Source organism: Stylophora pistillata, chromosome 5 (assembly GCF_964205215.1).
Source record: "Stylophora pistillata chromosome 5, jaStyPist1.2, whole genome shotgun sequence".
NCBI lineage: Eukaryota > Metazoa > Cnidaria > Anthozoa > Scleractinia > Pocilloporidae > Stylophora > Stylophora pistillata.
This window is the reverse complement of record NC_142523.1, coordinates 5,419,537-5,447,296: the sequence shown is the minus strand read 5'-3', so window position 1 is coordinate 5,447,296 and position 27,760 is coordinate 5,419,537. Positions and strand designations below refer to the sequence as shown.

The following is a 27,760-nucleotide window of genomic DNA, read 5'->3' as shown; positions in this document are numbered from 1 at the left end:
AAAGTCACCTTTGAACTTAACGTTTTTTGTCTTGCACAGTGATTAAGTCGCTAGGAAAAAATAAATGAGCTCTACAAGAAGCCCATCTGAGTATTCTGCCTTAAATTTCTAAGTCGGCATTAACAACAACAAGTACCAAAACTAAGGCACGTTGGCCAACTCAAAGAACACTAGAACGAATTGCAGCAGAGTGAGCTCGATTGTCTACAATGCCATTTTTTAAAGTTTACTTCAATTTGTCTTGTGGTCGTAATCAAACAAATAAGACTGCTGAATAAAGGCTGATAGTTTCTAAAGAAACTGTTTGGGGCTGGGTCGGTGGGGGTAACGAAATAATTTGAATATATTAACAAAGTTGAAATGGTAAATTGGCCACCGTTACGGTTATAAAAGCTGACCTTTCGAGCGTTAGCCCTTCGTCGGAGCGAATAGAGGGATTGTGGGTTGTGTGTACTTTTAAAGGCAGAAAATGGAGCTACGTGATTGGTGGGAACATGGCAACGAGAAAAACACGAATAAATCAGGTGGAATGAAAAGCGTTCGTTGATACCTGTGGGATTTAGACTGCCGGTTTGAAAGATGAGCTTTTGTTCAAGAGTTTTGCGGCTTTCCGTGCGACCTAAGTGTAAGGAAAGACCTCAGATTGCCATATGTTGCTTAGAATGATTGGGTAAATTAAAATGTCTAGCGACTAGTTTCGATGTGTCCTTGTCATTCCTCTCCACTTCGCGAAGGTGTTCTCGGAATCGGTCACCTAGTCTTCTGCCTGTTTCGCCGATGTAAGTCTTTTTGCAATAAGTGCAAGTTATGCAATAGATCAATAGATTACATTGGCGGAGGTACAGGTAAAGTGATCGGTGATCTTAATGGATCGTTTGGGTCCCGATGTTTTCTCAGTGTTGTGAATGAAAGACTAATAAGACTGCTGGCTTGCCAAAGGTAGGTTAATAAATCGCGCAATTGCATAAGATCATCTTGTTGCCAACCCTAAGTCAGGCAACAGTTGGTAAAAATAAATTAAGAAAACGCCGCGTTGATTTTTGATGTTTTTAACTGTTATAGATTGCTAAGCTTCCTCGAAAAATTTTGAAGTACGTGGAATCCAGGCCTGCAACGAACGATAGCCACTATAGAACTGACGGTGCAGCAACTGTTGGGATCATTCCTGAACTCAACCGAGCAAGAAGTCCCGGAGAATCTCGAGATGGGCCCGTGAATCTGCTTATCATCGCCATTCCGATTTTACTATACACCGTTTTGGTTCTGATTTTCATGTTCGTTCCGAATAGGGACCAAAAACCACCTTATGTGTCCACGCGGTGCACTCCCTTTGCAGAGTCAAACAGCTCCAAGCCGACGGAGACTCTGAAGATTATCCAAACCGGCCGAGTATTATTGTGTGTTACGGCCAGAGAGGATTTACATGAAACCCGGAGTAAAGCCCGACGAGATCCGAGTAACGTTCCGACCATGGGTCCCGCGCCCGAGCGCTATCAAGACCAAAACCGACACGGCAAGGAAACTACTCGCAGAACTGAATTCTTTAAAGATCAACACGACGTTGTTAAAGGTTCGAGAAAGAAAAGCTGTTCACCTTGCTAAGGCAATTTTATTGAATAATAATGGCTGGCCCTCTTAGGGCAAAACAAGTACGCAGGGGACTGGCTATTAGGACCTGATTTTTTCTGTTGGCAACCTATTAGTGAGATATACTTACAATACGTATCCAAGTTAACTGAAAAAGTCGTTTTTAATCAAGTTTATGATCACATGGGTTCAAATGCTATTTTTCCTGCGCTTCAATCCTCTTACAGACAATTCTATCGCACTGAAACTGCACTTATCAAAGTTATGAATGATATTTTGTTAAAGATGACTTCCCAACATGTCACCATGTTAATTTTATTGGATCTCAGTGCTGCCTTTGACACTGTTGATCATCAAATACCTTTAGAGAGGCTATCTGAGGAGGTTTGCATACGTGGGACTGCTTTAAACTGGTTTAGATCGTACTTGTCTGATAGAAGTCAGCCCGTTTCTGTACAAGGGGTTCTTTCTCGTCCTTTTGACTTGAACTGCGAGGTACCTCCCGGCTCTTGTTTAGGGCCTTGGCTATTCATAATATATGCGTCCAAGCTGTTTAAGATTGTGGAACATTATCTTCCCGATGCTCACTGTTTTGCAGACGATACGCAGCTGTATCTGAGTCTTAAACCACTTGGCAACACTGCCCAAGCCGATGCTATACAAGCTATGGAAAAGTGGATTGATGCAGTGAGGAAATGGATGGTTCGAGATCGGTTGATGATCAATGATGATAAAACGGAGTTTTTGTTTGTCGGCACACGAGAACAGCTTGATAAATTAGATTCGTGTTCCATTACTGTGGAAAATAATCGTATCAGTCTGAACTCATGTGTTAAAAACCTTGGATCGTGGTTTGACAGCAACTTAAGTATGACTGATCATATAAACAAGGCTTGTAATGCGGCATTCTATCATTTACATAACTTGAGACGTATTAAGAAATACCTTTCGAGAGATTCTTTAAATACTTTGGTTCATGCTTTTATAACCAGCCGCCTTGATTATTGTAATGATTTATTGTTTGGCTTACCAAAGGTGCAGATCGCTAAATTACAGCGTGTTCAAAATGCAGCAGCAAGACTTATTCTTGGCATCGGAAAATTTTCTCACATTACACCGGCGCGCTTTTTGAGCTGCACTGGCTGCCGGTTTCTTTACGTATCGACTATGAGATTTGACTTTTGACTTTTAAATGTATTTATGGCCTAGCGCCAACTTATCTTAGTGATCTTATTAGTATAAAATCGAATTCATCATTATACAATCTTAGGTCCACTAGTAAGCTGTTATTGGACCATCCCAAGGGAAAGATGCTTACAACATTGGGAGCAACTGGAGATCGTTCTCAGCAGCAACTCCGAAACTCTGGAATGGCCTACCTATGGAGCTTCGTCAAGTAACATCACTTAACAGTTTTAAATCTCGACGTAAAACCTATCTTTTTACGAAGTATTTTTATAGTCTGTAACTTAGTTCAATTTATTCTCAAAGTAATGTATTTTCGCTTTCTCTTAAACATATGATTGTAAAGCGCTCAGTATTGATCAGCATATGTAAATACGCGCTATGATTATTATTAATTATTGTCATATGCGCCTCTGAGTTCAGTGATCGGGTATTTCAAGCCAAGCAACTTGACTGATCTGAAAAAGTTGGACGAACTCTTTGACCAGCTCAACGAGACATTCGAGACAAACATCGAAAACTTAAAACTGGGCTTGCGTACTGGGTACGTGAGAAACAAAGAGGCTTGTGAGATTGGCTTGCATAATTTGCAGTACTTCAATTCATTTGCCGAAATATTGCTCTGGAAAACGAAACAGGTAGGGAACTATCGAGCCCATTTATCATATAAAGTGCAAAAATACCTTCAAGTTGCCAGAGAATACGATGCATTTTTCAATAAGAAAGCAAAACACGAAAGGGGAATGATGGAAATGGATGGAAAAGGAAAGGATGGGAAAGATAAGACCAGATTTCAAATGATTATTCACGAGCCGTGAGATAACTTCTTTTGTCTCACCAACATGACAATTTCATAAACGTCTATCAATCATCTATCAATCATCTATTAGCTGTCTGCTCTAGATTACTTTGTTATTCATCGTTGTTTTCCACCATGGTTCCAATGTTCAATAATTTTGCTATTGACCAAGCGTGAAGTCAAGATGGCTGGATACGGACTGCGTCTACTTTTTTATGTTTTCATGGACCGAGACGAAGTCGAACCGTCTTCTGCAGCTTTTTGCGACTCCATCGCCAATACTGTTCAAAACTTTCAAACTTTGTAAATCCGCTCCACACAACTGTTTTTTTTTTTGAACGAGATCAAAGCGAGCAATCTCGTGGGGGCAAGATGGGTCCATCTTGCTCACTTGCGCAGCCAATCATGATCAGGGCATAGGATTCGTCCCCGCGGGGATTTCTCATACAGTAGTCAAGGTGCTAATGGTGTCTTTGTTAAAAATCTTTATCATCTCATATATTTTCGTTATAGGTGTCTTCAGAAAAGCTTTCTCAAAAGTTGTCCAATCTGAAGAACATTTACGACAAATTGTCTAGAGATGATAAGAAAGAATGGAAAGACGAGTAAAAGCAGGATGTTGCGACTTACTTCAACCGCTCTCTTGTTGCGAAGATTGGAAACGCGACTGTGAGAATGCTACAGTATGTTTTGCATGATCTTGCCTCTTTCAGGTCAATTTTCTAAGTCAAGAGTTTTCAAGACCACAGACGGCGTACTACTACGTCTGTTTCTCCCCGCAAGAGGGATTAGGCTTCTCCTTATTCGTTTATTATAGGCAATTGCTAAAGCGATACCCAGTTGTCGGAATGATATCTATTTATTGACTTGGTTTGGTCGGGTCGGATGGGAAAACACTTAGCATAAGGTCGTGTCATTCGAACCAAGCGCACCCTTACTCCCCATTTCAGTTGCAATGCCCTTGAATAGCTCCATATTACAAAATAACTCAAATGTGTTTTGCTCTTTATCAACCAGGCTGAGAAACTGGCTCAAAATTACACCAGTATCAAGAACAGCGTCACTGCCGTAACACTTTTATGAAAGAAATGCAGGACCAGAAAATGTACTTAAACGACAAACCCTTTCCTGATAACGAGACTGGCAAAGAGCCCTTTGTCAAATGCTATGACGACGCAAGTAGTGCCAAGGCTTATTGCCCTAAAAGATACAAGGCAATGCAGGCTTGGCGTGATAAAGAATTCATAAGAGGTGAGTAGCATTGAAAGGCCGTTGAGTTCCCAAGTGATGAACAGTCGCCTGGTTAACTCAAGCTGTGGAGAGCCAGACTGTCTCGCGGGAGATGGGGGTTTTGCGCCCCAGACCGGAACAAAACTCAGGATCTGAAAATAACTGAGGAGAGAGTGCTGCCTTTGCCATGACATTTGAAAATTGCTGGACGTTCCAGTCTTCTCGAATGAGGAAAATAATTCGCAGCCTCCGTCCCCTGCATCTTCTCTGTATTGCTTAGCAGGGGACGTTGAAGAACATTCACACCTCGCGCAGAGAGCAGTGAACGTAACTTTCCGTATCGTGGTCTGGCCTTGTTTCCACAAACTTCTAAATTGGGGGACCAAATTAACCTAAATTTATCAAATTTATCGAAACAACTTTCATTTGTTGACTAGATCGTTTACAGTAGTGATAAGACCAGGTCACTTCCGTGATACTTACCTAGGTATGGGGCCTCGCTGTGCGTTCACTCCGTTCGTGCTGAAAGCTCCGCTATTAAGTTAGTTTTGCTAGGATAACGAGGTATATATACGTTATATTTTACTGACAGGTTCAAAGCTTCACGGAATATTTCCAAAGTGACTGTCAAGACCCAATTGCTCGGCTAAACGCCCCAAACTACTTTCTGGCCTTAACAGAAGGCTGGACTGCCAATGCGGTGGACCAGCTGTATCCAATGAACACAACACTTTGCAGCTCTAAAACAAATGAAACAATTCTGAGTCAGAAGTATAGAATGTTATATTATCAGGTAAGTAATTTTTCCGGGAATGGCTGAATGCGTTAAGCGTCTCTGACGGCGCCACACCTCAACATTTGTTAAAAGTACTAGTCCAAACGTATAATAGACATGCTCCAAAGGATTAAATAGGTTTGCATAAATGATTCCTCGCAGTTAATTCACGCCTCGATTTACACTCGGTCTATGGGAAACCCGTCAGCGAGATACGTGATTTGTCACCGCAAGTACATATGGGAACACCATAACCACCAAGTAGTTGGGAAGTCGTCAGGGCATCGAGGGAATTGATATTGCTTTGGGAGGTGAATCTGTGAAGTACAGTGGTGCCTTTAAATATTTTGGACAGCAGCCTTTCGAGAAATCAGCACATCGATCATGTAAACTAAGAAGCAAGTTTCTAAGATGTTGGGGATTCTCTCAAGAGCACGGCCATCATTAACAATCGAATCTGCGAATAGGCTATTTAAATTGATGATTCTCCCAATCCTGTATTACTGCAGTGGTGTCTTCCATAGATGTGGAAAAGTAAACGAAGAAGGTTTAGAATGTCTACAAAGGCGAGCTGGAAGAATAGTATTGAATAATGCCTATTTATCCACCGAACAGATGTTTGCAAGCCTTGATTGGGAAACTCTTGCCAAAAGAAGAGAAATCCACATCATTAATCTGGTAGAAAAGTGCCTTAAGGGACTGGTGCCAAGTTATTTTACAAAATATTTTCAATCTAAAGGACATGATATTCATGACTATAACATTAGGAATAAGGACAGATTAGTTAATGACAGGGTTAAATTAGGATCAACCAAAAGAGCATTTTTTTTATAAAGGGGCCGATATATTTAATGATAATCTATGAATCTAGTTCTAGTCTTCCTATCTCTTTTTATATTTTATATTTTTATGTTCTTAGATTGTGTATGTGGCTTCTGTGACTTTTACACACTGTTTTTTGTTTTCCGCAGGACACATGTTGATAGCACTTTTTTTCACTGAATTGGTTATCCTGCATAAATATGTTGTTGTTATTATTATCATTATCATTATTATTATTATTATTATTATGAGATTTTCCGCGAGGGGAAATTTCCGTTGGATTATTTTGAGGGACATATCACAGCATACATTGCTTGCAAGAAAAAACCTACTCAAATTGCCTGTAAGGAAATGTTATGAATTAGACATCAAGGCGGTTTTTATAAATTATTTTGATTCAATTTTGCTTTCAGGATGAGGTAAAGAAAGTGCATACTTTTAGCAGGGTCATTTCCGTGCATTTCAAGCCTCTGCATGGAAATGAGGCCTCGCCAGGGAAACGAGGCAGATTGCTTTAGTTATTTGATAAAAAAACTGGTTACGCAAATAAGAATCAGTTTGACAAAAAGAGAGTTTGAAAGATAGCGCTCTCTGAATTCAGAAATGGCCCACTCCGTTAAAAACCCGTCAAGAATGTGGAAAGATCTTTGCTAGCTCCCTTTCGAACATAAACTGTGGGAAGAACTTTCTTGTCATCTTTCGCTTTTATGAATCCTTTTAATAATTTTTTTCGTGAACTTCTTTCATAGAGGTGGGTATGAATGGTTAAAATAAAGCATAGAAAGTAATATTTTCAAGGACATTTTTTCTATGATTTGAATGGATTAGCCGCTTTAATTTGAGACGGCGTCATTTTACTTGAGCGAGGTGAGCGGCCATCGTACTCTGATCTGATTGTTTCAAAACCAAATTGTGTTTACGAACTCTAGGCAGGCTCATTTTGAATAGCTCTTTTTGATGCGAAGACCGCCAGATAAAACTTGTGTTTACTGAATAAATCGAGTAGACAGACGGAAATTGTATTAACTCAGCGTTCTGTAAGAAATGAAAGAAAATAGGTGACTAATTGTTGTAACTCACTCCAGCAGAAAAATTATGGCATTGTAAATTAAATATAATTGTAACTCTCGCTGTTGTCGCAAAGAAAGAACGCGCTGGTACAACCAGAAAGGTCGTTTTTACCGTTTAACTTCGCGAAGGGAACTATGTTTCAGAACTAGGTTAATACATAGTGGAAAGGTTTTCCTTGCTAATTCTTCAGAAAATCAGTTAGTACACAAAGTTTCGATAACCAGCGTTTCGAGGTAAGTGTTGCACCTAGCCCAGGTAAACGGCGTTCCGATGACGAAACTGATAATTCTATCAAATGCGTCTTTAAATAACGTTGAGTAAAGCAAGGAAGAATTTACTAAAATAGTACGTGCATTCGCAAAAGTATGTATGGCATCCAAATGAATCAGTTTTTTTTAAGTCCGTTGCAAATTTTTGTCCTTGACTTCAGGTGATTGCACGATTACAAGTTTCAATTTATTCTCTCTTTGAGATGTTTATTTGTGATCTTGTGGCCATCTTTCTGATGGTGATTCCATCTTGTGATAGAATCGCTGGATACACGGTACCTATTAGAACGACCGAAGCAAGTCGATATCAGCTATAGCGAAGTAAGCTTTACAAGGTACCTATTTAGATGAACGAAACAGGTCGCTGTCCTCTTTAACGAAGTTAGCTCGACAAAGGTGAAGAGACTAATTCACGTTTATTAGAAATTAGCATTTCAAATTTCTTACTTAGCTGTAGAGAAAATCAAGCTAAAGAACTTAGTGATTGTGTCAATATATCCATTTTGTTCAGTTGTACAAACTGGCCTTGTTAGAAAAGTATTGACGATAAATATTTCCGCCCACAGTTTAGCACAGATCATTTCATGGTGATTTATTTCAAGCATTTCGAACCAGTTCCAAAACAGCGCAACTTGCATATTTAATGATTTGTTATGCCATAATATGCAAAGTAATGCCGGCTATACATCACAAGAATCGAAAGTCAAAAACTTCCTTCCTTCCTTCCTTAAACAGTCTACCGTAACAAAAAGTTAAAAATTACAAAATAATGTCTATTAAGTTAATGGTCAGATTTGAGCTTCAGGTTGTTTTTTTGCTTGGCGTTTTTGTTTCGCTTCAGTAACTGGCGCTCCTGTAAACAAGTAAGCTGCACAGGAAGCTCACATAAAGTTTCTGAGCAGTCTAACCCAGTTAAATTTCAAAGAGGGCAGAACTGAACTGCATATCAAGAATTTTACTGTTACTTTAGGTCAATATTTGAAGATTTCTGAGCTTGCTGAAAAATGTTGAAGTACGTGGAACCCAGACCTCCAACGAACGATAGCTTCTATAGAACTGACAGTGCAGCGACTGTTGGGATCATTTCCGAACCCCAACGAAGGAGCAGGCTCGGAAAACCTCGGGGTTGGCTCGTAAATCTGCTTATCATTGGCATTCCGATCTTGATTTGCATCATTATTCTCTTGATTTTCATGTTGGCTACAAATATGAAAAAAACACCCTTTGTGTCCACTCGGTGCGTTCTATCTGCGGAGTCGAATAACTCCAAACTGACGGAGACTCTGAAGAAAATCCAAACAGAGTATTATCGTGTGTTATGGCCTCAGAGGATTTACATGAAACCCGGAGTAAAGCCCGACGAGATTCGAGCAACGTTCCGGCCATGGGACCCGAGCCCGAGCGCTATTAAGAATAAAACCGACACGGCGAGGAAACTACTCGCAGAACTGAATTCTTTAAAGATCAACACGACGTTGTTAAAGGTTCGGGAAAGAAAGGCTGTTCACGTTGCTAAGGCAATCTTACTGAATAATAATGGCTGGGCGCCATTAGGACAAAATTACTACGCAGGGGACTGGCTGTTAGGACCTGATTTTTTCTGTTGGCAACCCATTTGCTACGTATATGCGCATCTGAGTTCAGTGATCGGGTATTTCAAGCCACAAAACTTGACTGATCTAAAAAAGTTGGACGAACTCTTTGACCAGGTCAACGAGACATTCGAGACATACATCGAAAACTTAAAACTGGGCGTGAGGACTGGGTACGTGAGAAACAGAGAGGCTTGTGGGATTGCCTTGCACAACTTGCAATATTCCAATTACCGAAATATTGCTCTGGAAAACGAGACAGGTAGGGATCTTTTTAAACCTATTTATGCAACGTACAAAAATTCCTTCAGGTTTCAAGGGACTACCAAATATTAGTGAAGTAAGATAGGACAACACTTAATGACCTTTATTACCAAAGGGAATAAACTAATTTATGCAGCCTTCGCCGCGTTTAACATTATCCCGGATGGGTTACATCCGGGACTTATAATGGTAGATACTTAAACATCCGAACATGTGATTTCGGGCCTCTTTTAGTTAAGCTTCAGTGCAGGGAAAACATTTTTATTAAGGCTGAAGGGCTTTCGACGGAATCCTCCTTATCCGAGTAAAATCAAGTATAGTTAGAGGATGAGAAAGATTACAGTGGATTTCAAATAATGAACTTCAAAGATTCACTAAAATGAAAATTTGGTAAGTTTTCGCTATTTATTTATCATTTCTTTATACCCCATGCTGCCTGGCAGCGTTCGATAATCTCCATATCCTATTTTGTCCGAAAAAACAAATTTTCCTTCAAACAAAACCCTTCACACGACTTGTTCCCACCCTTCTACTTTTTAACAGGGTTTCAACTCGGAAAAGTAAGTTTCAATTGGAGCTGGTTTTACCGAAAGTGTGGTGACTCACATATGCTATGTTGACTAAGCCGACCAAAACTCTCTAATCCCGAAATCAAATGACCCAGTGTGCAATTCAAAGCGTTACTATACACAAGTAGTAACTAAGTTCAAAACCTTCATCATTGCAAATATCTTCGTTGAGTGTGTCTTCAAAAGGAGCTTCCCCAAATGACCCCGTGTGCAATTCATAATGACAATTGGACCGAGAATAGTCCAACTCGGTCTGTTATCATACGAGTGATTATAAAATCGGACGACCGCGAAGCGGAAGTCCGATTTGTTATTGATTACAGACCAAATTGGATGACACGAAGTTCTCAGTGTTACCAAATAATCATAACCATGACAATTTAAAAAAAGATTAATTGAGAAAATATCTTTTGTAGAGGCATATTCTGAAGTTAAAAGTTTCCCTCATTTTTGAAATTCCCCAGTTTTGTTGGGTAAGTGGTTGTTGCTATGGTTATTGTAATTAATTCTGTGATAGGTGGATTTCGTTGGGAGGACTTAAAATGATTGGCTGCTTTAACTTTCTGATCATAGGAGCCCGATTATAGCCAACTGTCTGATTACGCTGTTTGATTACAACTCTGCAGAATAATTAGTTAAAAATAAAGCAGCTAATGTCTTAATCATATTTGAGGAGATTGCAATGCTTATAATTAGAAGGCTCACCACTGATAGGCTAATCAGAGTCTGTGTGGTATCTTAGTTCAACTGAAATCTTAATCGATTCATATATCTTTTGTTACAGGTGTCTTCAAAGAAGCTTTCTCAAAAGTCGTCCAATCTCCTGAATTTTTCGACAAATTGTCCAAGAATGACAAGAAAGAATGGAAAGACGAATTCAAAGAGGATGTCGCAGCTTATTTCAACCGCTCTCTTGTTACCAAGATTGGAAATGCGACTGTAAAAATGCTACGGTTTGTTTAACATCTTTTCCTCTATCAGTTTGGGTCTGTTTTATATGAGCACCACAAAAATTACCTGTTTGACTCATAAAATAACCTCGAGCTATCGCTGACTTTGGTTTTAACTCTGAAATTTTTCTCGTCCCACCGGAAATATTTTTTTCACCGTTACATCTTTTAATCAGAGCGCTTTTCTGTTGAAGGCAAGAAGACAATAACTGAGGAATCAGTTACAACCGATCAGAAAAAGGCTAAGTAACACAAGGGACCGATAAGAACTAATGGTTCAGTACCCCCTTATCTAAAAAATCATTTTAGTTTAAAAGCCTTAGTTGCGGCTAGACGCTGTAATGACATTCATTTCCGAAAGTCAACCTAGAGGTCGCCGAGAGATCGTTTTATTTTACGGGTGTGATGAAATATAATGGTCTTCCTCGCAATATTAGATCAGAGAAATCCTTTACTGAATTCTTAAGGAACACTCAAGTGTGTTTACCTTTTAGACCTTTTGTATTTTTACTTATGTATTTTTAAAACAGGATACCCTTTGATACCACCGACGGGGTTATCCTCTCTAAATATTTTTACTATCATCATGATTATTTTAACGTTATTAAATTGTAGCTAAATGTGAGCGACGTTAAGCACCGGAAAACCCAATTTTCCAAGTTACGTGTTTTCAAGACCAACCATAGAGCGTATTTTTGCCTCTGGGGGTGGGGGGACACCACCTTAATTGTCTTAAAACGGGTATGTGCCAAAAAAAACCGATGCCATCCTAAACTGCTCCATATTTTGTTTACCAAACTAGATATGTGAAAGGAGAACACCTGAGCAACTGCGCTCCAGAGACAGTGGCCAGCGGTCTAGAAAAAATGCCTCTACCTTATGTGTACAAAAACTTAGGCGCTGACACCGACCAAAAGGCAACGGGGAAACTCCCCACCGGTGAGACACTCCAGGGTGGTGATACATACAAATCACTGATGAGATTTTTTACAACATTTGATATCACACCAGAGCAACTAAGGAAAGAGACCCAAGAACGCTTGAATAAATTATATCCACAGGTAATCTTCAAGAGCCTGGTACACAATTCTATTTCTTTAGCAACCAGTAATTGACTGTTACAAGTTACCGCGGCGCGATCTGGTACCGAAAAATGCAGATACTTTAAAGGCAGGCAGGTGAAGCCTGCATTTAGATAGATTTCAATCGTTTGTTTCATTACAACTTAAAAAAGCTCAACAGAAGGTCAGAGACAAATAAAAGCTATGACGTAATCCAACTTGTCGAAATAATAATGAGGATGGAAATGATAAAAAAAAAAAGAGTACTGGAACACACCAATAGCAGCTCAACGTCACGCTTCAAAAATTGCGACCCGTCTTTAGACCTTAGATGGACTTTATAAGCGATAGTGCCTCAAAATAGTGAGAGAACCTATGAAACATATACTTATCATCTAAGTCATACCTTTTTAACCCAATGTTGACACAAGGAATCTTGCAAAGTCAAAAAAATGTTGGCGTACATGATTTGGATAGACTTTTTTTTTTGTTAAACTAAACTTACGCTACAGGTTTCTTGTGGAAAATGTCTCGAATGGTTTTTCTCCACCCGGGCATATAACGAACTACTTTTTACCTTGAAAACTACACTTGTTACTTGTCACCTGTCATCTTTATATGCAGAAACTCCTCCGTAGGGCAGAGGGAGTAGCAACATTGCAAGAGCAAAGTTGTAAGCCGAGGGAGGGGAGGGGGGGTGGTTACACTACTTACAAGACGCTTCCCCCTTTTCATTTCATTTCATTACCACCATATTACGAAAAACTTAAAATAACTTTAAAGTGTTTTTTCCTTTCAATAAACCAGGCTGAGAAACTGGCTCAAGAGTACACTGGCATCAAGAACAACGTCACCGCCATTACTACTTTTAAAAGAGAAATGCAGGACCAGAAAATGTACTTTAACGACAAACCCTTCCCTGATAATGAGACCGGCAACGATGCCTTTATCAAATGTTTTGACGACGCTAGTGCCAAGGCCTACTGCCCTAAAAGATACAAAGCAATGCAGTCTTGGATAAAGAATTCAAAAGAGGCAAGTAGCTTTAGAAAGCTGGTAAAGCTGAGTGACAACTCAGAGCAAAAGCTATGGCTGGTTTTACTAAGCCCTTACCCTTTTTCAATAAGGTGTCCCGCCTTAAAGCCATAGATATTAAAAAGCACGATTAAACCCGTCACTTCCACGATATCAATCTTTTTTTTATTTTGTTGTCCTTGTTGTTTCTAAGCTGCAGTTGTTTCTTACATGACGTTCTTTATTCCGGCAGGTTGAGAACATAATCAAACCATATTTAAAGAATTTTCTGTACGACAGTGGTCCGAAGAACTGTATTCCAAAATGCCCTGTGGACATTGCAGCCTGGTATCACCCCCATGGTGTATTTCAAGCCTATTTCATTGGAAACAAAGACTGTTCAGTCAAAGCGCAGCAGGTCCTGCCGTTTTTTGTTGAAAATTTTGGACCAAAATGGACTGAATATACCACTGAGATACATGAATTTGCTGGGCATCACGTCGAGGTAAGCCTTAGATTAGACTCTTAGTCCTCCGTACGTCCAAGAAATCTCTTGAAAATAGGCTACTTGACTCGACAAATCGCTTTCAGATATGATTCTTTTATAACCCATGTATTTAGATTTAGAACGGGTAAGACGAAAAATCGCTTCGACGTGCTGTTCTTTCATAAACTTCATGCGTTCGTTAGAATGAATCACACGAGGCGTCAAATCGATGCAACAAGTCGCGAAAGGTCGCGGAATAGTGTAGCAGTGAGTGTGTACATCGTGTGAGGCAGCCAGGTTTGTGAAAACATCTGTCCGAATAACAGAGTTTATCGCCTGAAATGAAGCCACAACAACTGGGCGTGGTCTCTTGGCTCAATGCATACCCCTCGGATTTGGGTGACGGTGAAAAAGGAGTCAAGTAAGATACATTTTTGAATAGAAAAGAAAAATCTAAGGACAGCAGACAAAATGAATCCTATGTGATAGGATGTGGTTTTTTACCGATCAGACTCAGAGCAGTATCAACAAAACAACATAAAACACTTTTTGCTGTGATGTGCGGCGAGCAGTATTCACGTTGTTTCACTATCATTTTTGATAACTATTGCTGCGCGCTGCAAGCTACGCTAAAAAGTAAGTTTTGTAGAGATGACGGGGAATATACTCGTTATGTTTCACTTACAGGTTCAAAGCTTCACGGAATATTTCCAAAGTGACTGTCAAGACCCTATTGCCTGGCTAAACGCTCCAAACTACTTTCTGGCCATGACAGAAGGCTGGGCTGCTTATGCAGAGGACCAGCTTTATCCAGTGGACACAACACTTTACAACACTAAAACAAACAAAACAATTCTGCGTCAGAAGTATGGCATGTTATACTACCAGGTAAGTTTATTTTCCTAAGGGGGGAGGGGGTCCTCCGTACATCCAAGAATGCTCTTGATCTCGTAAAATGACTTTATAAATTTGCAAAAATTGTTCCTCGCAGTTACTTCACGCCCTCAGAGCTATGGCTGACATCGATTTACACTTCTATGGGAAAGAAGTTAGTGACATACGAGAGTTGTATCGCAATTACGTATGGGAAGACAATAACCACCAAGTCAACAAAGACATACAACGAATACAAAGCATACCGGGATTTGTAACGAGTTACATGATTGGTCATTTGGAAATCGAACGTGTCAGGAAAATGGCTGAGGAAGAGCTGGGCGACGCATTTTCGTTGAAAGATTTTCATTACGAGATTTTTCGTGAGGGGGAATTTCCGTTGGATTATTTGGAGGAACACATCACAGCATATATTGCTTGCAAGAAAAATCCCACTCAAATTGGCTGTAAGGAAATGTTATGAATTCGACTACAAAGCCATTTATTTTGACTAAAGAGCTCTTTTAGGAGGAGGTAGAGAAAACTGCATAGTTTTAAAAGGCCATTTTCGTATTACTCGAGGCTGTTTCGGGAACGAGGGCAAGTGCATATTTTTTGATAAGAAATCGATTTGTTGTTTTTACGTGGTTAAAGGTAAAATTAAAATTAAAGAGAGCTTTGGAAGAAAGTCTCATAAAAGTATTAAAAAATGAGGGTTTGTCCCGGAAGTGGCCCACTCGGCTGAAAAAGACGACAAGAATGAGCAATGCTCTTGACTAGTTCTCATTCTTGACTGAGCTTTAAGAAAGTCCTTTTCACCGTTCGTCACTTTAATTTTCAATCAATGCTTTCTGAAAATTCTCTTGGATGTCTTTTATGAAGGAACGATTTGACCCAGTCCAATTTTGAAAAGGAGATTGCTTTTGAAAATTTTACGCGAACTGAGCTTCAGCTCTGCACTTCATTAGAAATTGAGTCTTAAAAAATTTAACCATAAGTTGTAATGTACCCAATCTCCCACAGCCACAATGTAACCGGGTGGCCACAGCATTCTTGGTAAATGAAGTAACGTAACCATTGGAATCTACAATGAAGGTACAGACATTGAAGTAGATAGTAGTAAATTCTTACATCTCGAGTTCAACTTACTTTCCTTCAAGGATAAAAAAGTAAAAAGTTGGTCGAAATTTATGTTGACTAGTTTTATACAAAGTTTTCATTTCCCCCACTTTTTTTCAAACCTTCAATTATATGTTCAGGTACATGCGATCTCTGTGTGCACTGAAAAAATACCTGGGATCGTAGGCGTCCCTTCATTGGTCGATAATTGTGTTTAAATGAATATGTAGAAATGTTTGTGACGATGAGGAGAGAAATTATTCATTGGAGCTGCAGTTAGAAGAATTTTTCCGCGTTTCCGTAGCCTCATCCAAGCATTACGGGTTACGAGAATCCTCGAAAGTTGTCAAGACCTTCGAATTCATCTCGGATCTTCGCCAGCCCTCCCCCTCCCCTCCCCCCTGCTTCCGCCATCGCCACGTGCTGAGGAAAGTCCTCGTTTGCTTAGTATAATATTGAAGTGCCTCTGTCAAAGTGCATGGTTTTGAGGATGAATAAGTAGATTGGAAGAAGATATGGCTGCCCTGATGACCACTCTAAAAATAGTTCGGAAACCGTTCGTCACGAACATTTTGCGTGAAAATTCGTGTCATCAATAGGCAAGATATAGGTTGAATATTTGTGCCAGTTTTGTCTTTCCTACGAGCATGTTAACTGCGACAACCCATTTGGAATTGTTTATTTATCGTGCTACAGAACTCGTCTTCTGATTCTCCATCTCGTATGAAAGAGTTCCTTGATATTGATCACTACTATCAACTTATAACAATGAAACATATCAAGATAACTTTACACAATACGAGATGTTTAGAGCTGCTTTCAAACGCGTTTAAAATGGAAAAAGAAAAGAAAAAAATCTTAAGTCGGGACTAAGACTGTTAAAGTACTTTGTAGACTCATTTTTAAAGTGAGAGTTAAATCGGAAGCATATAACCTAGAAGGTTACATGCATCTGGCTAAATATCAAATTCATTATTCAGTTCTGCTGCGATACAAAAAAGGCATTTACAATAGTTTTGTCACGCAATTTGGAGTAATTTTTAGCGCACTGCAAAATGCTTTCACCTCGAAGAAGATGATAAAACATGACGGCGGTGAGAAATAAAAAGGCCAGAGCGGCAATCACAAACTTGAAAGAAACAAGAAAGGTTTATGATGGAGAAGATTGCAACAGATTGCAACAGATTGCAACAGATCGCAACAGATTGCAACAGATTGCTACAGATTGTAAATTGCGAACTTTGGACGTGCACAGACCGTGACGGAGCCCCTTTAATTCGTGTGAGTAGCTTCAGGTTGTCTTGTCTTGTTCAATTTATGTGAAGCATAACCAAGTAGCCTCTAACTGAAACGGACACAATATCAGTCACGTTTGGTATGTGTTACGCTGCACTCAGGAACGTTTCTGTTATCGTCGGACGCCGCCATGTTTCGTTGTGGTTAACATTTCTTTCATATTTATGATTTGAAAAGGACGGTGAATCATTCCCAACTCATCTGCAAACTGTCGTTTCTATGCTGAGTAGAGTCGCAAAAGGTAGGTATTGTTTGATGTAGATGTTCTTGTTTCGCTTAACGTTTGATATTGCTGAAAAATTCGTGTCAACGTTTTACCAAATCCTTACGTGTTTGAAGCCGATTTTCTCAGCAAACCAATTTAATTTTTTCAAAGTTTTGAAAAACCTGTAAGTTGTTCATTTCTCGGTCGTGAATTTGGTTTGTTTTCTCTTACTTTCGGCGAGTCTTACATATGTTAATGTTGTTTAAGTTATGCTGTTAGAGAGTTGTCAAGAACTTTTTATTTTCTGTCGAGTAAATCTTTCAAATAACATTAGAAAGTAGAATTTGAAAGAGATGTGAATATAAAATTGTCAAGTTAGGCAGCATCAGTTTATTCAATACCTACATCGTTACTTTATAATTAAGCGAAAGGACGCCAAGCGAGAAATGTTTTGCTATGATATTGTTAGTAGACCACAACTGTTTCTGAAAATAGTCGTGACTCGGCTGAACTTGGGCGGAAGATTGTGTTTTGATGTGATTAAGTCTACGGAATACTCAGTGAACTCATTGTACATTAACATTCTATTGCTATATAGCTAAGGTTAATGGTCCTCTCTAATTACAACACGACTAACTTTGCGTATACTTAAACGTTGTTGAATCATGCAAATCGTTTGTTTAACAAGGTTCAGTGAGAATATATACTCTTCTATTGTTAGTTATTTTGGAATTTCTCCTTCTCACGTTTGACCGAAATTTTAGTGACAATTCTTCAAAGAGTTTGAATTCAAATTGACGAGAAATTAACCGGTTACCCCTGCAATAAAGTTCAATTGCTTCATGATCATGACTTCTCGTTGAAGGTATTAATTATGCAAATGACGTTGACTTCTTAGTTAGTTGAAGTCCTCGTCACGAACTCTTCTACAGAGTTCAGAAGATATTCAAACGACATCTCAGAAATTCAGATTTCTATAGACTACCAAAAACCACCATATAAATATATTTGTATTTCTTACTGCCTAAATGAAATTACAACTCCACAAGTGACAGCTTTACAATTAACTTTCATTTTTGTAGCACTCCGAAAGTGGAGAGTTTGTTTACTATGATCTGTAAACAAGTGATTGTCGCTGACAGTTTCAAACCAAGTGATTTAAATACAAAGTTTTTTATGTCTGTATCGTGGATATTTTGAAATTTATTTACTTTGTATATGTTCAATAGATTTTGTGCTTTGGTGTTCGGGAGAAATAGACAGTTACCGTATTTCAGATCGATAGGACCGCAGAACCGTAGAAATATTTCAGTAATTTTAAGAAACATATAATAATTGCTTCATATGTTAGTGGAAACATGTACCATCTTGAGCTCTGTTTACCTCACAAGTGAATACTTTGCTGTATAACTTTTTTGAAATGAGAATCTTGCCTTGTTTATATAATGTCTAAGTTATTTTCAATACCTTTAATCTATTGACACTAACTTTGATTTTATTCCACCTTGTCTCCTTATCAGTACGGTTCGTCATGGAAACTTAAATCTTCGATTTCTTTTATTTTGTTAGTTTGATAAAAGTAAACGAGCAGATTGACTTGAAAATTAGGTTTTAATTAACGTCCATCTCTACTCTAATTCACAACAACAAGATGTCTGGCATGAGTGTCAGACCGCTGACCACATCAAGGCTGATAAGCCACGGGTAGCCCATAGTAACACCATTATATCAAGATACGGTTATAATAAATCTTTGTAATGTTCAACTCATAAACTTATAATATGACAGTTAGGAAGCTTTATTTCATATCTTGTACGACAGATTAACAATGAAGAATGGATATAAATATAACAGCGGTTCTGCAGTGGCGATCACTCCCACTGGGTTTGGCTCAAAAAACTTCATGACGAAAAAGAAATCTCGTAAATGGGTGCCCGTCCTTTTCATGGTCACAAGCCCTTTCCTGATGTTCTTCATTCTCGTCATGGTGTTAATCTTCACTGCAAAAATCCCTCCTCCAAAGCCCTATACATCACTATGCCTGGGATCAGAAGAGGCCAACCGCACTAACCTCACATACGTGCTTCAAAAAATTCATCGGCAGTACTTCTACGAACTTCATCCCGAGATGATATACCAGATGGCTCGGATAAAGCCTGAAGAGATCCGAATGTATTTCCGGCCTTACGATCCAACCCCAAATGCCACCAAGAACCGCACTGACGAGGCTATGGAGTTACGCCGGGAGTTAAATGCACTGAAATTCAATAAAAATCTGTTGAAATTAAGGGAGCGCAAGGCTGTACATGTGGCTAATGCCATATTAGGGAACAATTTCGGATGGGCTCCATACGGTCAAGATTACTACATCGGTGATTGGTTGCTTGGACCCGACCTGTTCTGCTGGCAGCCTGTTTGCGATGTGTTTACTCACTTGAATGAGGTTTTTAATCATTTCAAGCCTCGGAATATGACCGAACTTGAGAAGCTGAAGGATCTTTTTGAGGATTACAATCGCACGTTTAATCGGTACGTGGAGAACTGGAGACTAGGAGCGCGAACAGGTTATGTGAGAACCTACAAAGCTTGTCAAACTGGTCTATTCGTCATCAAGTACCAAAAGTACCGTGCCTACGCTCTGAAAAACGAGTCTGGTTAGTACAAGCTGGTTATTTTTCTTTGGGTTTTCGTGACCATTCGTCATAAGGGTAGATCTGGGTAAATTTTTTAAGATTGTCCGTAGTTTAGTGGCAACGAGACTGTAATGAAGAACAAATCAAGTAATTTTTCAAATAAGTCCATTGAAATAGTTTGATTAGTAATTAAGAAAGTGAAAGCAACATTGAAGTGGGTTTGCAGGAGTTGCTAAAACAACCTCTCTAATCGATAAATTCCCAGTCTCCCCTCCCCCCCTTAAACTAGTAATTCTACTTCGAACGGTCTTAGAGCTACGTATCTGTTGTGAGTCGGCCGGCATATCAGCCAAAACGTTCCCCTAAGGTAGCCCATCTAATATTGCTAATACGGCTTTCGAAGTTTGGAGTCGGTAGACCAATGAATTCTGCCCTGTCACCCTAAAATTTGATTCGAGGAATCGCTTGTGAATCATGCGATGGTGGTGAGAATCAAAAGGACGACTTCCTGGATTATCTTCTTTCCTTTTGTTTCTTTTTCTGACAGTAAAAAATTTGATAATCTAATAACTAAGTAACTAATAATCGGGAGTGTGTTTTTAAATCTTGATTCCAGCAATCTTTGATGAGCCCTTTGCGAAGACTTTATTAAACTCTAGTTATTTCGAGCATTTGTCGAAAACAGTAAACGATAGTTGGAAAGAAGTTTTTCTGATGAACGTGACTGAATACTTCAGATGGTCTCTGGTGCAAAACATCGCAAAAGCTGCTGTACATATGTTGAGGTAAACATCCAAACTGTATTATCATTTCCTTTAGTTAAAATGGCTTCCTTTGTGAATAATATAATAAATATATAAAGGCTGAAAGTTTCTAAAGAAACTGTGGCGCTGCGTCGGCGGGAATAACAAGGTTATATCAACTAAGTTGAACTTGTAAATTGGCCACCGTAACGAATAAAAGAGCTGACGTTTCGAGCGTTAGCCCTTCGTCATTCGCTCTGACGAAGGGCTAATGCTCAAAGCATAAGCTTTTTTATTCGTTACGGTGGCCAATTTACAATTTGAACTTAGTTGATATAACCAAATTACCTGATAAATATATATTTCAAAACAAGACTAGTCTAGATTTAATGACATACTCACTAAACCAAAGAAATGAAACAAATTGACCTAACTTTAGCCGAGGACTAAGAATTAAGAACAATACCAAATGCAACGGATGATGTCTATACTTGTTGTCTCAGATCCCATACTTCAAAAATGACAGAACAACACTGCCCATTATTCCTCAACGAACAAGACCGTTACACACAATTGACCAATTGAAAAAAACTCACCGAACCGAGGGAGGTTGCTTAAACGTTAGTCACGGGGCATTTACTATATACAGTATACAGTTTACAGTTTATATACAGTTTATATACAGTCTTTAGTATAATTTCAGAGCTGAGCAAAGAGTTTCCAGCAATCTGATTGGTCGAGCGGTTCCTAATATGACGCTATATAAGCCGCTCCACACGGTTTATATATATAAAACGTTAAAATAAAATGTTAATAATGTTACTAAAATGTTATGATTTTAGAAATTTCTCTGTTGTTCAGCTCTGAAATTATGCTAAAACAATTATTCGCCTCAGGTTCGGTGAATATTGTCGAATAACCCGCTCGACTTCGTCTCGGGGATTAATGGACGATTAATCGGCTTCGGCGAATAATTGTTAAATATACAGTTTTCTTTATTGCCGTCCGACCTTACAGAGTAAGCATAAATTTTGCTTTTTTCTACAAGTGGGAAGTGGGGACAAGTACAAGGCTTCACGTTCAATCCATTTACTGTACACATTTGTCTTTGAAGGTTCCTTGAGCACGAGTACTTGAAGAACTGCCCTACGGATGAGAACATCATCAGTGGTCTCGGAAAAGTACCCCTTTCTTTTTTGTATTATGATGACGTCCGCGAAATAAGTCATCCAGCGTTCCATAAACTCCCTACAGGAGAGAAGCTGAGTGGACCAAAGACGTATCAAACACTTATGAAATACTTTACAACTCTTGATATTTCACCTGTTGATCTAAGAGAGAAAGCTTGGAAGAGGTTGAATGAACTGTATACTCAAGTGAGAAACTTTTGAAATAAGGAAATAATTTGGATATATCAACAAAGTTGAAGTGGTAAATTGGCCACCGTAACGAATACAAAAGCTCCATTCTCTGCCTTTAAAAGCACACAACCCACAATTCCTCTATTCGCTCCGACGAAGGGCTAACGCTCGAAACGTCAGCTTTTGTATTCGTTACGGTGGCCAATTTACAACTTCAACTTTGTTGAGATATCCAAATTATTTCGTTACTCCCACCGACGCAGCCCCAAACTGTTTCTTTCGAAACTATCAGCCTTTATTCATTTGAAATAGGGAGTTGAGTTAAAAAAAGAGTCGTAACTTTGAAGATGGTTCACTTTTTCTCCATTTCCAATGGCAGAAAGTAACTAAAGAAATCCTTTTTACTTTTCAAAGGCTGTCGATTTGGCCAAAAGATATACTGGTGAAGAGGACAATAACACAGCTATCACCGACTTCAAAGCCGTGTTACGACATTCAAACATGTCGTTTAACAGTAAACCGTTTCCTGCGAACGAGAGTGGCAACGATGCTCACATAAAATGTTATGACGACAAGAGCGCACAAGAGTATTGTCCTGAGCGATGGAAGGCATTACAAAAGTGGATCACAAACACCGTTGAAGTAAGTGTAATCATGATAATATGAAATAAACTCCCACTATTGTCAAGATACCATTGAAAGGGATTGCTCAGTTCTAAGTTAGTGAGCCTCCAAGGACCTCCGGATTTGAGAAATTGAGGGTATTTGAGGAACGGAATCAGAAAGCGTAATATCGAAGGGAAAAAAAGAAAACAATTCGTTTAAATTAGAAATTACTTTAGGGGTGAATGTTTGATAATAACTATAGTCATTCCATTAACAAAGGTCGGATATGAAAGAAAGGGTGGTCATCTAAAGAAGCACCCATCAAGGATTAAAATAAAAAGAAAAAAAGAAAAAAAAAGACGTAGCTAAAGGATATTTTACATTTATTTCATGAGGGCACCTTGGATAAGAGATAATGCGAGGTCTACGTAAGACGTAGCGCTCAGTAAAAAAAAGTGTATCATTGCTTTTTTATCATGGCAGACGATGAAAAACAATATTGGCCCAGTATACAAACCACTGTTTTATCGCAGCGGTCCCAAGAACACAGTTCCTGCCTGTCCAATGGATGTTGTAGCTTGGTTTCATCCCCATGTTCGCTTTCACGGATATGAGCCAGGCTCTAAAGACTGCAAGGTTAAAGCTACTCAAAGTTTGCCGTTTTTCGCGGACAATTATGGCCCAAAATGGACAGAGTTTACGACCACCGCCCATGAGCAACTCCCTGGACACCATTTAGAGGTTAGAACATTTCAGTTTTGTCCAAAAAGTCGATACAAAAGATGAGAAAGGGTGAGAAAATGTTACGAGCACTCGCCTTCCATAAAGTTTTTTAATGGGAACGGAGGGGAATCAGCTGTTACCAACAGAGTATAAAGGGAGACCATTGAAAACCTACTGCCAATGAACTATCAATGAGGGGAGGAGGGGGTCATAATGATGCTAGAACAGAACCAAAATCCTCCGACCCCACTCTCCCCAGGGCGATAAAAAATTACCGGTCTCCAAAACTTATTCAGGTCCTTAGTAGTCGATCTCCTGATTCCTCTTTTCTTGTTTGAGGGTTACAATGAGGTTAACTGTTAGCTGTAAAACGTCATAAGCAGTGGCGGATCCAGGGGGATTGTCCCTAACGGACCTGAAGCTTATAACTTTGAAATTGAAATTCTTACATCGACAGGATCGTATACCACTTTTTAACTAGTTGATCTTTTTAACGAATCCAAGTAAACGGTAAGCGACCAACGAATTATAACGTGCAACCGCGACTGGTTGGAGGGGGTGTGGGGGAGAAGTAATTTGCCTCAAAATAGTCCAACAGTCCTTTCTGAACCAAAGTTTGGACCCCACCAATCAAAAATTATTGGATCCGCCCCTGATAAGTATTGACAAATTACAACTGTTGGTCGTAAAAAAATAGTCAACCTTTGAAAAAAATTTATTTTGACAGAAAGGGAAAAATATATTAACCGTTAACTGTAAAAGCTATTATTCCATTGGGACCCACTTGTATCACTGATAATGCACTGCATGGTAGAGAAAATTCCTATTTGAAGTCATTCTAATGATCGCCGTTATATCTGTGCAGTTGCATAGCTACATAGAGTATTTTGAAGACAGCTGCAACGATCCGATTCACTGGTTGGGAAAAGCAAATTTTTTCCCAGGGTTCACTGAGGGCTGGACAACCTACGTGGAGTACCAACTGCTGCCAGAAGACACGAATCTCTACTCAGACAATCAAGACAAAGAAATATTGCTGCAAAAATACGGCATGATTTACTATCAGGTATAGCATGAAGACTTTTTTATTCATTTAAGTGAAAGATATAGAAAAAATCTACACTGTTTGACTGGGGAGTGAAAGACAGGTCCTTAAATCAGAAGGACTCAAGTGAGATGAGATAGTCTGGTTCCGATGATTCGCAATGATTCGTGATCAGAGGGACTGATGTAATATTTTATCTAGGGGGGGAAAGGTGAAACGGAGAATTTTGGTTGTGTCACAATAAAATCTAACTGATTTCTTTCTCCTTCCCTCGCTTGCTGAGGCTTTTTAGTAATGGTTCCCCCTCTTAGGAAGTTAATTTTACATAGTCGCTCTTCATACTCTGTTAGCGACTATTCATCCCCTTGTGTTCCCCCCTCAAAACGTTATCCAACAACCCCCTACCCCCATGAAATAAAGGGCTCATGAAATAATAACGGCAAACACTTTTGGATATAACTTTGATGTTTCTCTTTTTCTCACAGTTGTTAGCCGCTCTTCGTGCCATCGTGGATATCGATCTAAATTTTAATAAACTGCCAGAAGTAACCGTGCTGGCTATGTATAGAGAATATGTGTGGGAAGACAATACTGACCTGGCACTGAAGGACGTCCTGCGCTCGCAAAGCGCACCGGGATTTGTCACCAGCTTTATGATTGGCCAAATAGAATTTTCACGCGTCAGAAGCATTGCCGAGAGGGAACTGGGGCAAGATTTTACTTTAGAAGAGTTCCATTATGAGCTGCTTCGACAGGGGGGGTTCCCTCTGGGGTATCTCGAAGAACACATACAATCTTACATTACGTGCAAAAAGGACCCCACCAGAGAGGGATGTAAAGAGTTTTAAGTAGTAAATTTAGTAGTCAATGTTAGTCGAATAATTAAGTATATTGTGTGAAAAAGATATGGATTCCTCGCTGAGCTGTATGTCCAATTACGAATTACCGAATCACTTTATATCTCCACAAAAATGGGAGCAACATCAACAACGTGCTTGCGCAATCTTTGACGCTGCATTTCTCAATGTGCCCTATTATCTGCAACATGGCGCACAACAACAGTCAACGTGTTTTCACTATCTACAACGTAGCACCCACAATATTTCATCTTTGGCACAAAATTTTCAGCTATTTGCAACATCCGCAGAACAATCTTTAGTGTCTTCTTATAAAAAGAACAGTAACTATTTTGGTCTATTCACTATCTGTAATTTTTACCCGAAAAATATTAAAGCTTAGTAGTAGCTTTCATAAATCGGTTTTACGATTTTTCACAAGATATCGTAGTCTCAAAGAAAGCCGTTAATCACGGTAATGATTAGTGAAATTGAATTTTGCTTCAATTGTTTTGACTTCATTTTCACTGAGTAATACTGCGTTTTCTTGATCTTTGCAAAGAAATACAAAACCACGAGATAATATTAGAAGGCTCCCTTTACAGTCCTCTGGTTGGAATTATATTACATTTCCCTGCAGTCAAATGGCTGCAAGTGGTGGCGGGGAATATTTTCTTCGCAGAAAAGGAAGAACATAATTTATCATTTCCAAGCTAACTCCATTCTGTTGGATCAGTATAAGCTACTGAGAACCACTCAGCATCTTTCAAATCACACACATAATAAAGATGATTAACCCTTTAAACACTACGCGTGACCAACATCTAAGTTCTTCTGACGGTAACACAGCTGGACCATTCATTAAGATCATGAGAATAAAGTAAATGATCACCAACAAGCTAACTGATTGATAAACAAATTCTCCTTATAAGCACCACAGGAAATGCAAAGAGAAGAGTTTGGAGAAGGCTGTGACTAAAAGTGGGACGGGGACGTAAGACGTGGAACTCGAGGACGTGGGATTCGAGGAAGTGGACTCGAGGACGTGGGACTCTGGGACGTGGAACTTGGGGACGTGACAAAGAAACAACACCTGATTTTTACGCTGATTTGTAAAGTATAATTTTCGGTGGTCTTGAGAAAGGTATTATACTACCGAAACAGGTTAGACTATTTTTTTTGGAGACGTGCGTAACCATGACGAGCTTTATGCGACTTTGAAACGGTTGCATTTAGTAACAACGGACGAAACTGAGGTGTCTACCTTCGATGATCTGATGCGAGTCGTAAGGTATAAATTAGAATGTCCACAATTTATTCCTGATGAAAAATTTCGGATTCAGTTGAACTCCAGTGTTTACGATTTAATCCTGATGAAGAACTAATACCGGTAAATTAGAGTGTTCACAAGTTACCTTCTTTTCTTGAAGACTGATGCGAACTAACTACAACAGACGCAAGTTGTGATTACTTCGTGACGAAAGTATTCTTATTGTCCTTGTACTGAATCCGCATTGTTTTCTCTGGAATAAATTGTAAACACTCTCATTTATTCCTTGCGATTCGAATCAGATCATCGAAGGTAGACACCTCAGTTTCGTCTGTTGTAATTAGTTTGCATCGATTTCCGGAAAGAAATGTTATAAAATACTTTTAGCTGGATGATGTTGTATTACTAGACGAAAGCAGATAAACTACAACAGACAACAAAAGCGCGGACAAAGAAGCGCGAAGGAATGTCATCACGTGCGTTTGCCTATTGTGTTAACATCGTTTTTTAGTCACGTGACCAAAAACGATCACTTTTGTCGCTAACATTACGTATGTCTCAGGGGAAACAGTCGACCTGTTTCGGTAATATAATACCTTTCTCGAGGCCATCGAAAATTATGCTTTACAGATTCAGCGCAAAAATCAGGTGTTGTTTGTTTATCACGTCCCTGAGTCCCCGCGCGTCAACGAGTCCCGACTTCCTCGCGTCCCACGTCCCCGAGTCCCACGTCCCAGTGTTCCACGTCCCCGTGTCCCAGGTGTCGTATCCCACGTCCCCGTGTCCCACGTCCCCGAGTCACACGTCGTACGTCCCCGTCCCGCTATTACTTACAGCCTGTGGAGAATATGGTTATTGATGTGAGGCTGTGAAGTGTGAATTAAACAGAATCTGAGATAGTGATAGAATCAAGGATTTGACGGTTTTTTTTTCTGGGCAATGTTATTATTTTGAGGGGAAGGAGTGACTGTCACTTTCAAGTTAAGCAGAGATGGTTTGAGCCCATAATGTTTTGTTATTACACGACTCGGGCAGTCAGAGGGCCAATAACTAAAATTAACCAATCAAAATGCTCTATTGTCGGTCCAATATTCTCTAAGGGGGAGGGGGAGGGGTGGGGGAAGGGGAAGGGAAAGAGGAGGGTTACACTAAATATTACCTTGCGTACATTGGTTTTACGATTCCTGACGAGAGTTTCAACGAAAGCCATTAATCACAATATTGATTAATAAAATTTAATTTCATGCCAATGATTTTGACTTCATAATGACTAATACTGCATTTACTGGATCTTTGCAATGTTATTAACTGGAGGGAAAAGAGTAGGTAAAACTTTCAAGTCAAAGGAGAGATAACTCGAGACTATAAGTTATTT

The 27,760-nt window shown here is 39.3% G+C and overlaps 2 protein-coding genes across 4 annotated transcripts; both read left to right on the top strand.

Moving 5' to 3' along the window:
• The first annotated feature begins 7,513 nt into the window (after nt 1–7,513).
• LOC148729976 (uncharacterized) lies at nt 7,514–15,739 on the top strand. Of its 3 annotated transcripts, XM_088760749.1 has the most exons (9): nt 7,514–7,702; nt 7,998–8,134; nt 8,709–9,592; nt 10,948–11,116; nt 11,916–12,174; nt 12,982–13,209; nt 13,442–13,693; nt 14,363–14,563; nt 14,667–15,739. In XM_088760749.1, the coding sequence occupies exons 3-9, from the start codon at nt 8,743–8,745 to the stop codon at nt 15,030–15,032; spliced, it is 2,325 nt and encodes a 774-aa protein (XP_088616875.1). In that variant the 5' UTR covers nt 7,514–7,702; nt 7,998–8,134; nt 8,709–8,742; the 3' UTR covers nt 15,033–15,739. The 3 variants fall into 3 exon arrangements, with proteins under 3 accessions (XP_088616875.1, XP_088616876.1, XP_088616877.1); XM_088760750.1 differs by lacking the exon at nt 7,998–8,134; XM_088760751.1 differs by lacking the exon at nt 7,998–8,134 and having other exon boundaries at nt 7,516–7,702; nt 8,995–9,592.
• Nucleotides 15,740–17,032: 1,293 nt separating this feature from the next.
• LOC148729975 (uncharacterized) lies at nt 17,033–25,534 on the top strand. Its single transcript, XM_088760752.1, has 8 exons — nt 17,033–17,204; nt 18,990–19,822; nt 20,418–20,586; nt 21,659–21,920; nt 22,320–22,547; nt 22,995–23,252; nt 24,100–24,300; nt 24,765–25,534. Exons 2-8 carry the CDS (start codon nt 18,997–18,999, stop codon nt 25,125–25,127), a joined length of 2,307 nt encoding a protein of 768 aa, XP_088616878.1. The 5' UTR covers nt 17,033–17,204; nt 18,990–18,996; the 3' UTR covers nt 25,128–25,534.
• Nucleotides 25,535–27,760: the final 2,226 nt, after the last annotated feature.

Coding starts and splice junctions, on each gene's coding strand:
- LOC148729976 (XM_088760750.1), top strand. CDS start 8,743: ATGTTGAAGTACGTGGAACCCAGACCTCCAACGAACGATAGCTTCTAT. Junction 11,117..11,915: donor GCGACTGTAAAAATGCTACG/GTTTGTTTAACA, acceptor TTACCAAACTAG/ATATGTGAAAGGAGAACACC. Junction 13,694..14,362: donor TTGCTGGGCATCACGTCGAG/GTAAGCCTTAGA, acceptor TTTCACTTACAG/GTTCAAAGCTTCACGGAATA.
- LOC148729975 (XM_088760752.1), top strand. CDS start 18,997: ATGAAGAATGGATATAAATATAACAGCGGTTCTGCAGTGGCGATCACT. Junction 20,587..21,658: donor GCTGCTGTACATATGTTGAG/GTAAACATCCAA, acceptor TTGTCTTTGAAG/GTTCCTTGAGCACGAGTACT. Junction 22,548..22,994: donor GGATCACAAACACCGTTGAA/GTAAGTGTAATC, acceptor TTATCATGGCAG/ACGATGAAAAACAATATTGG.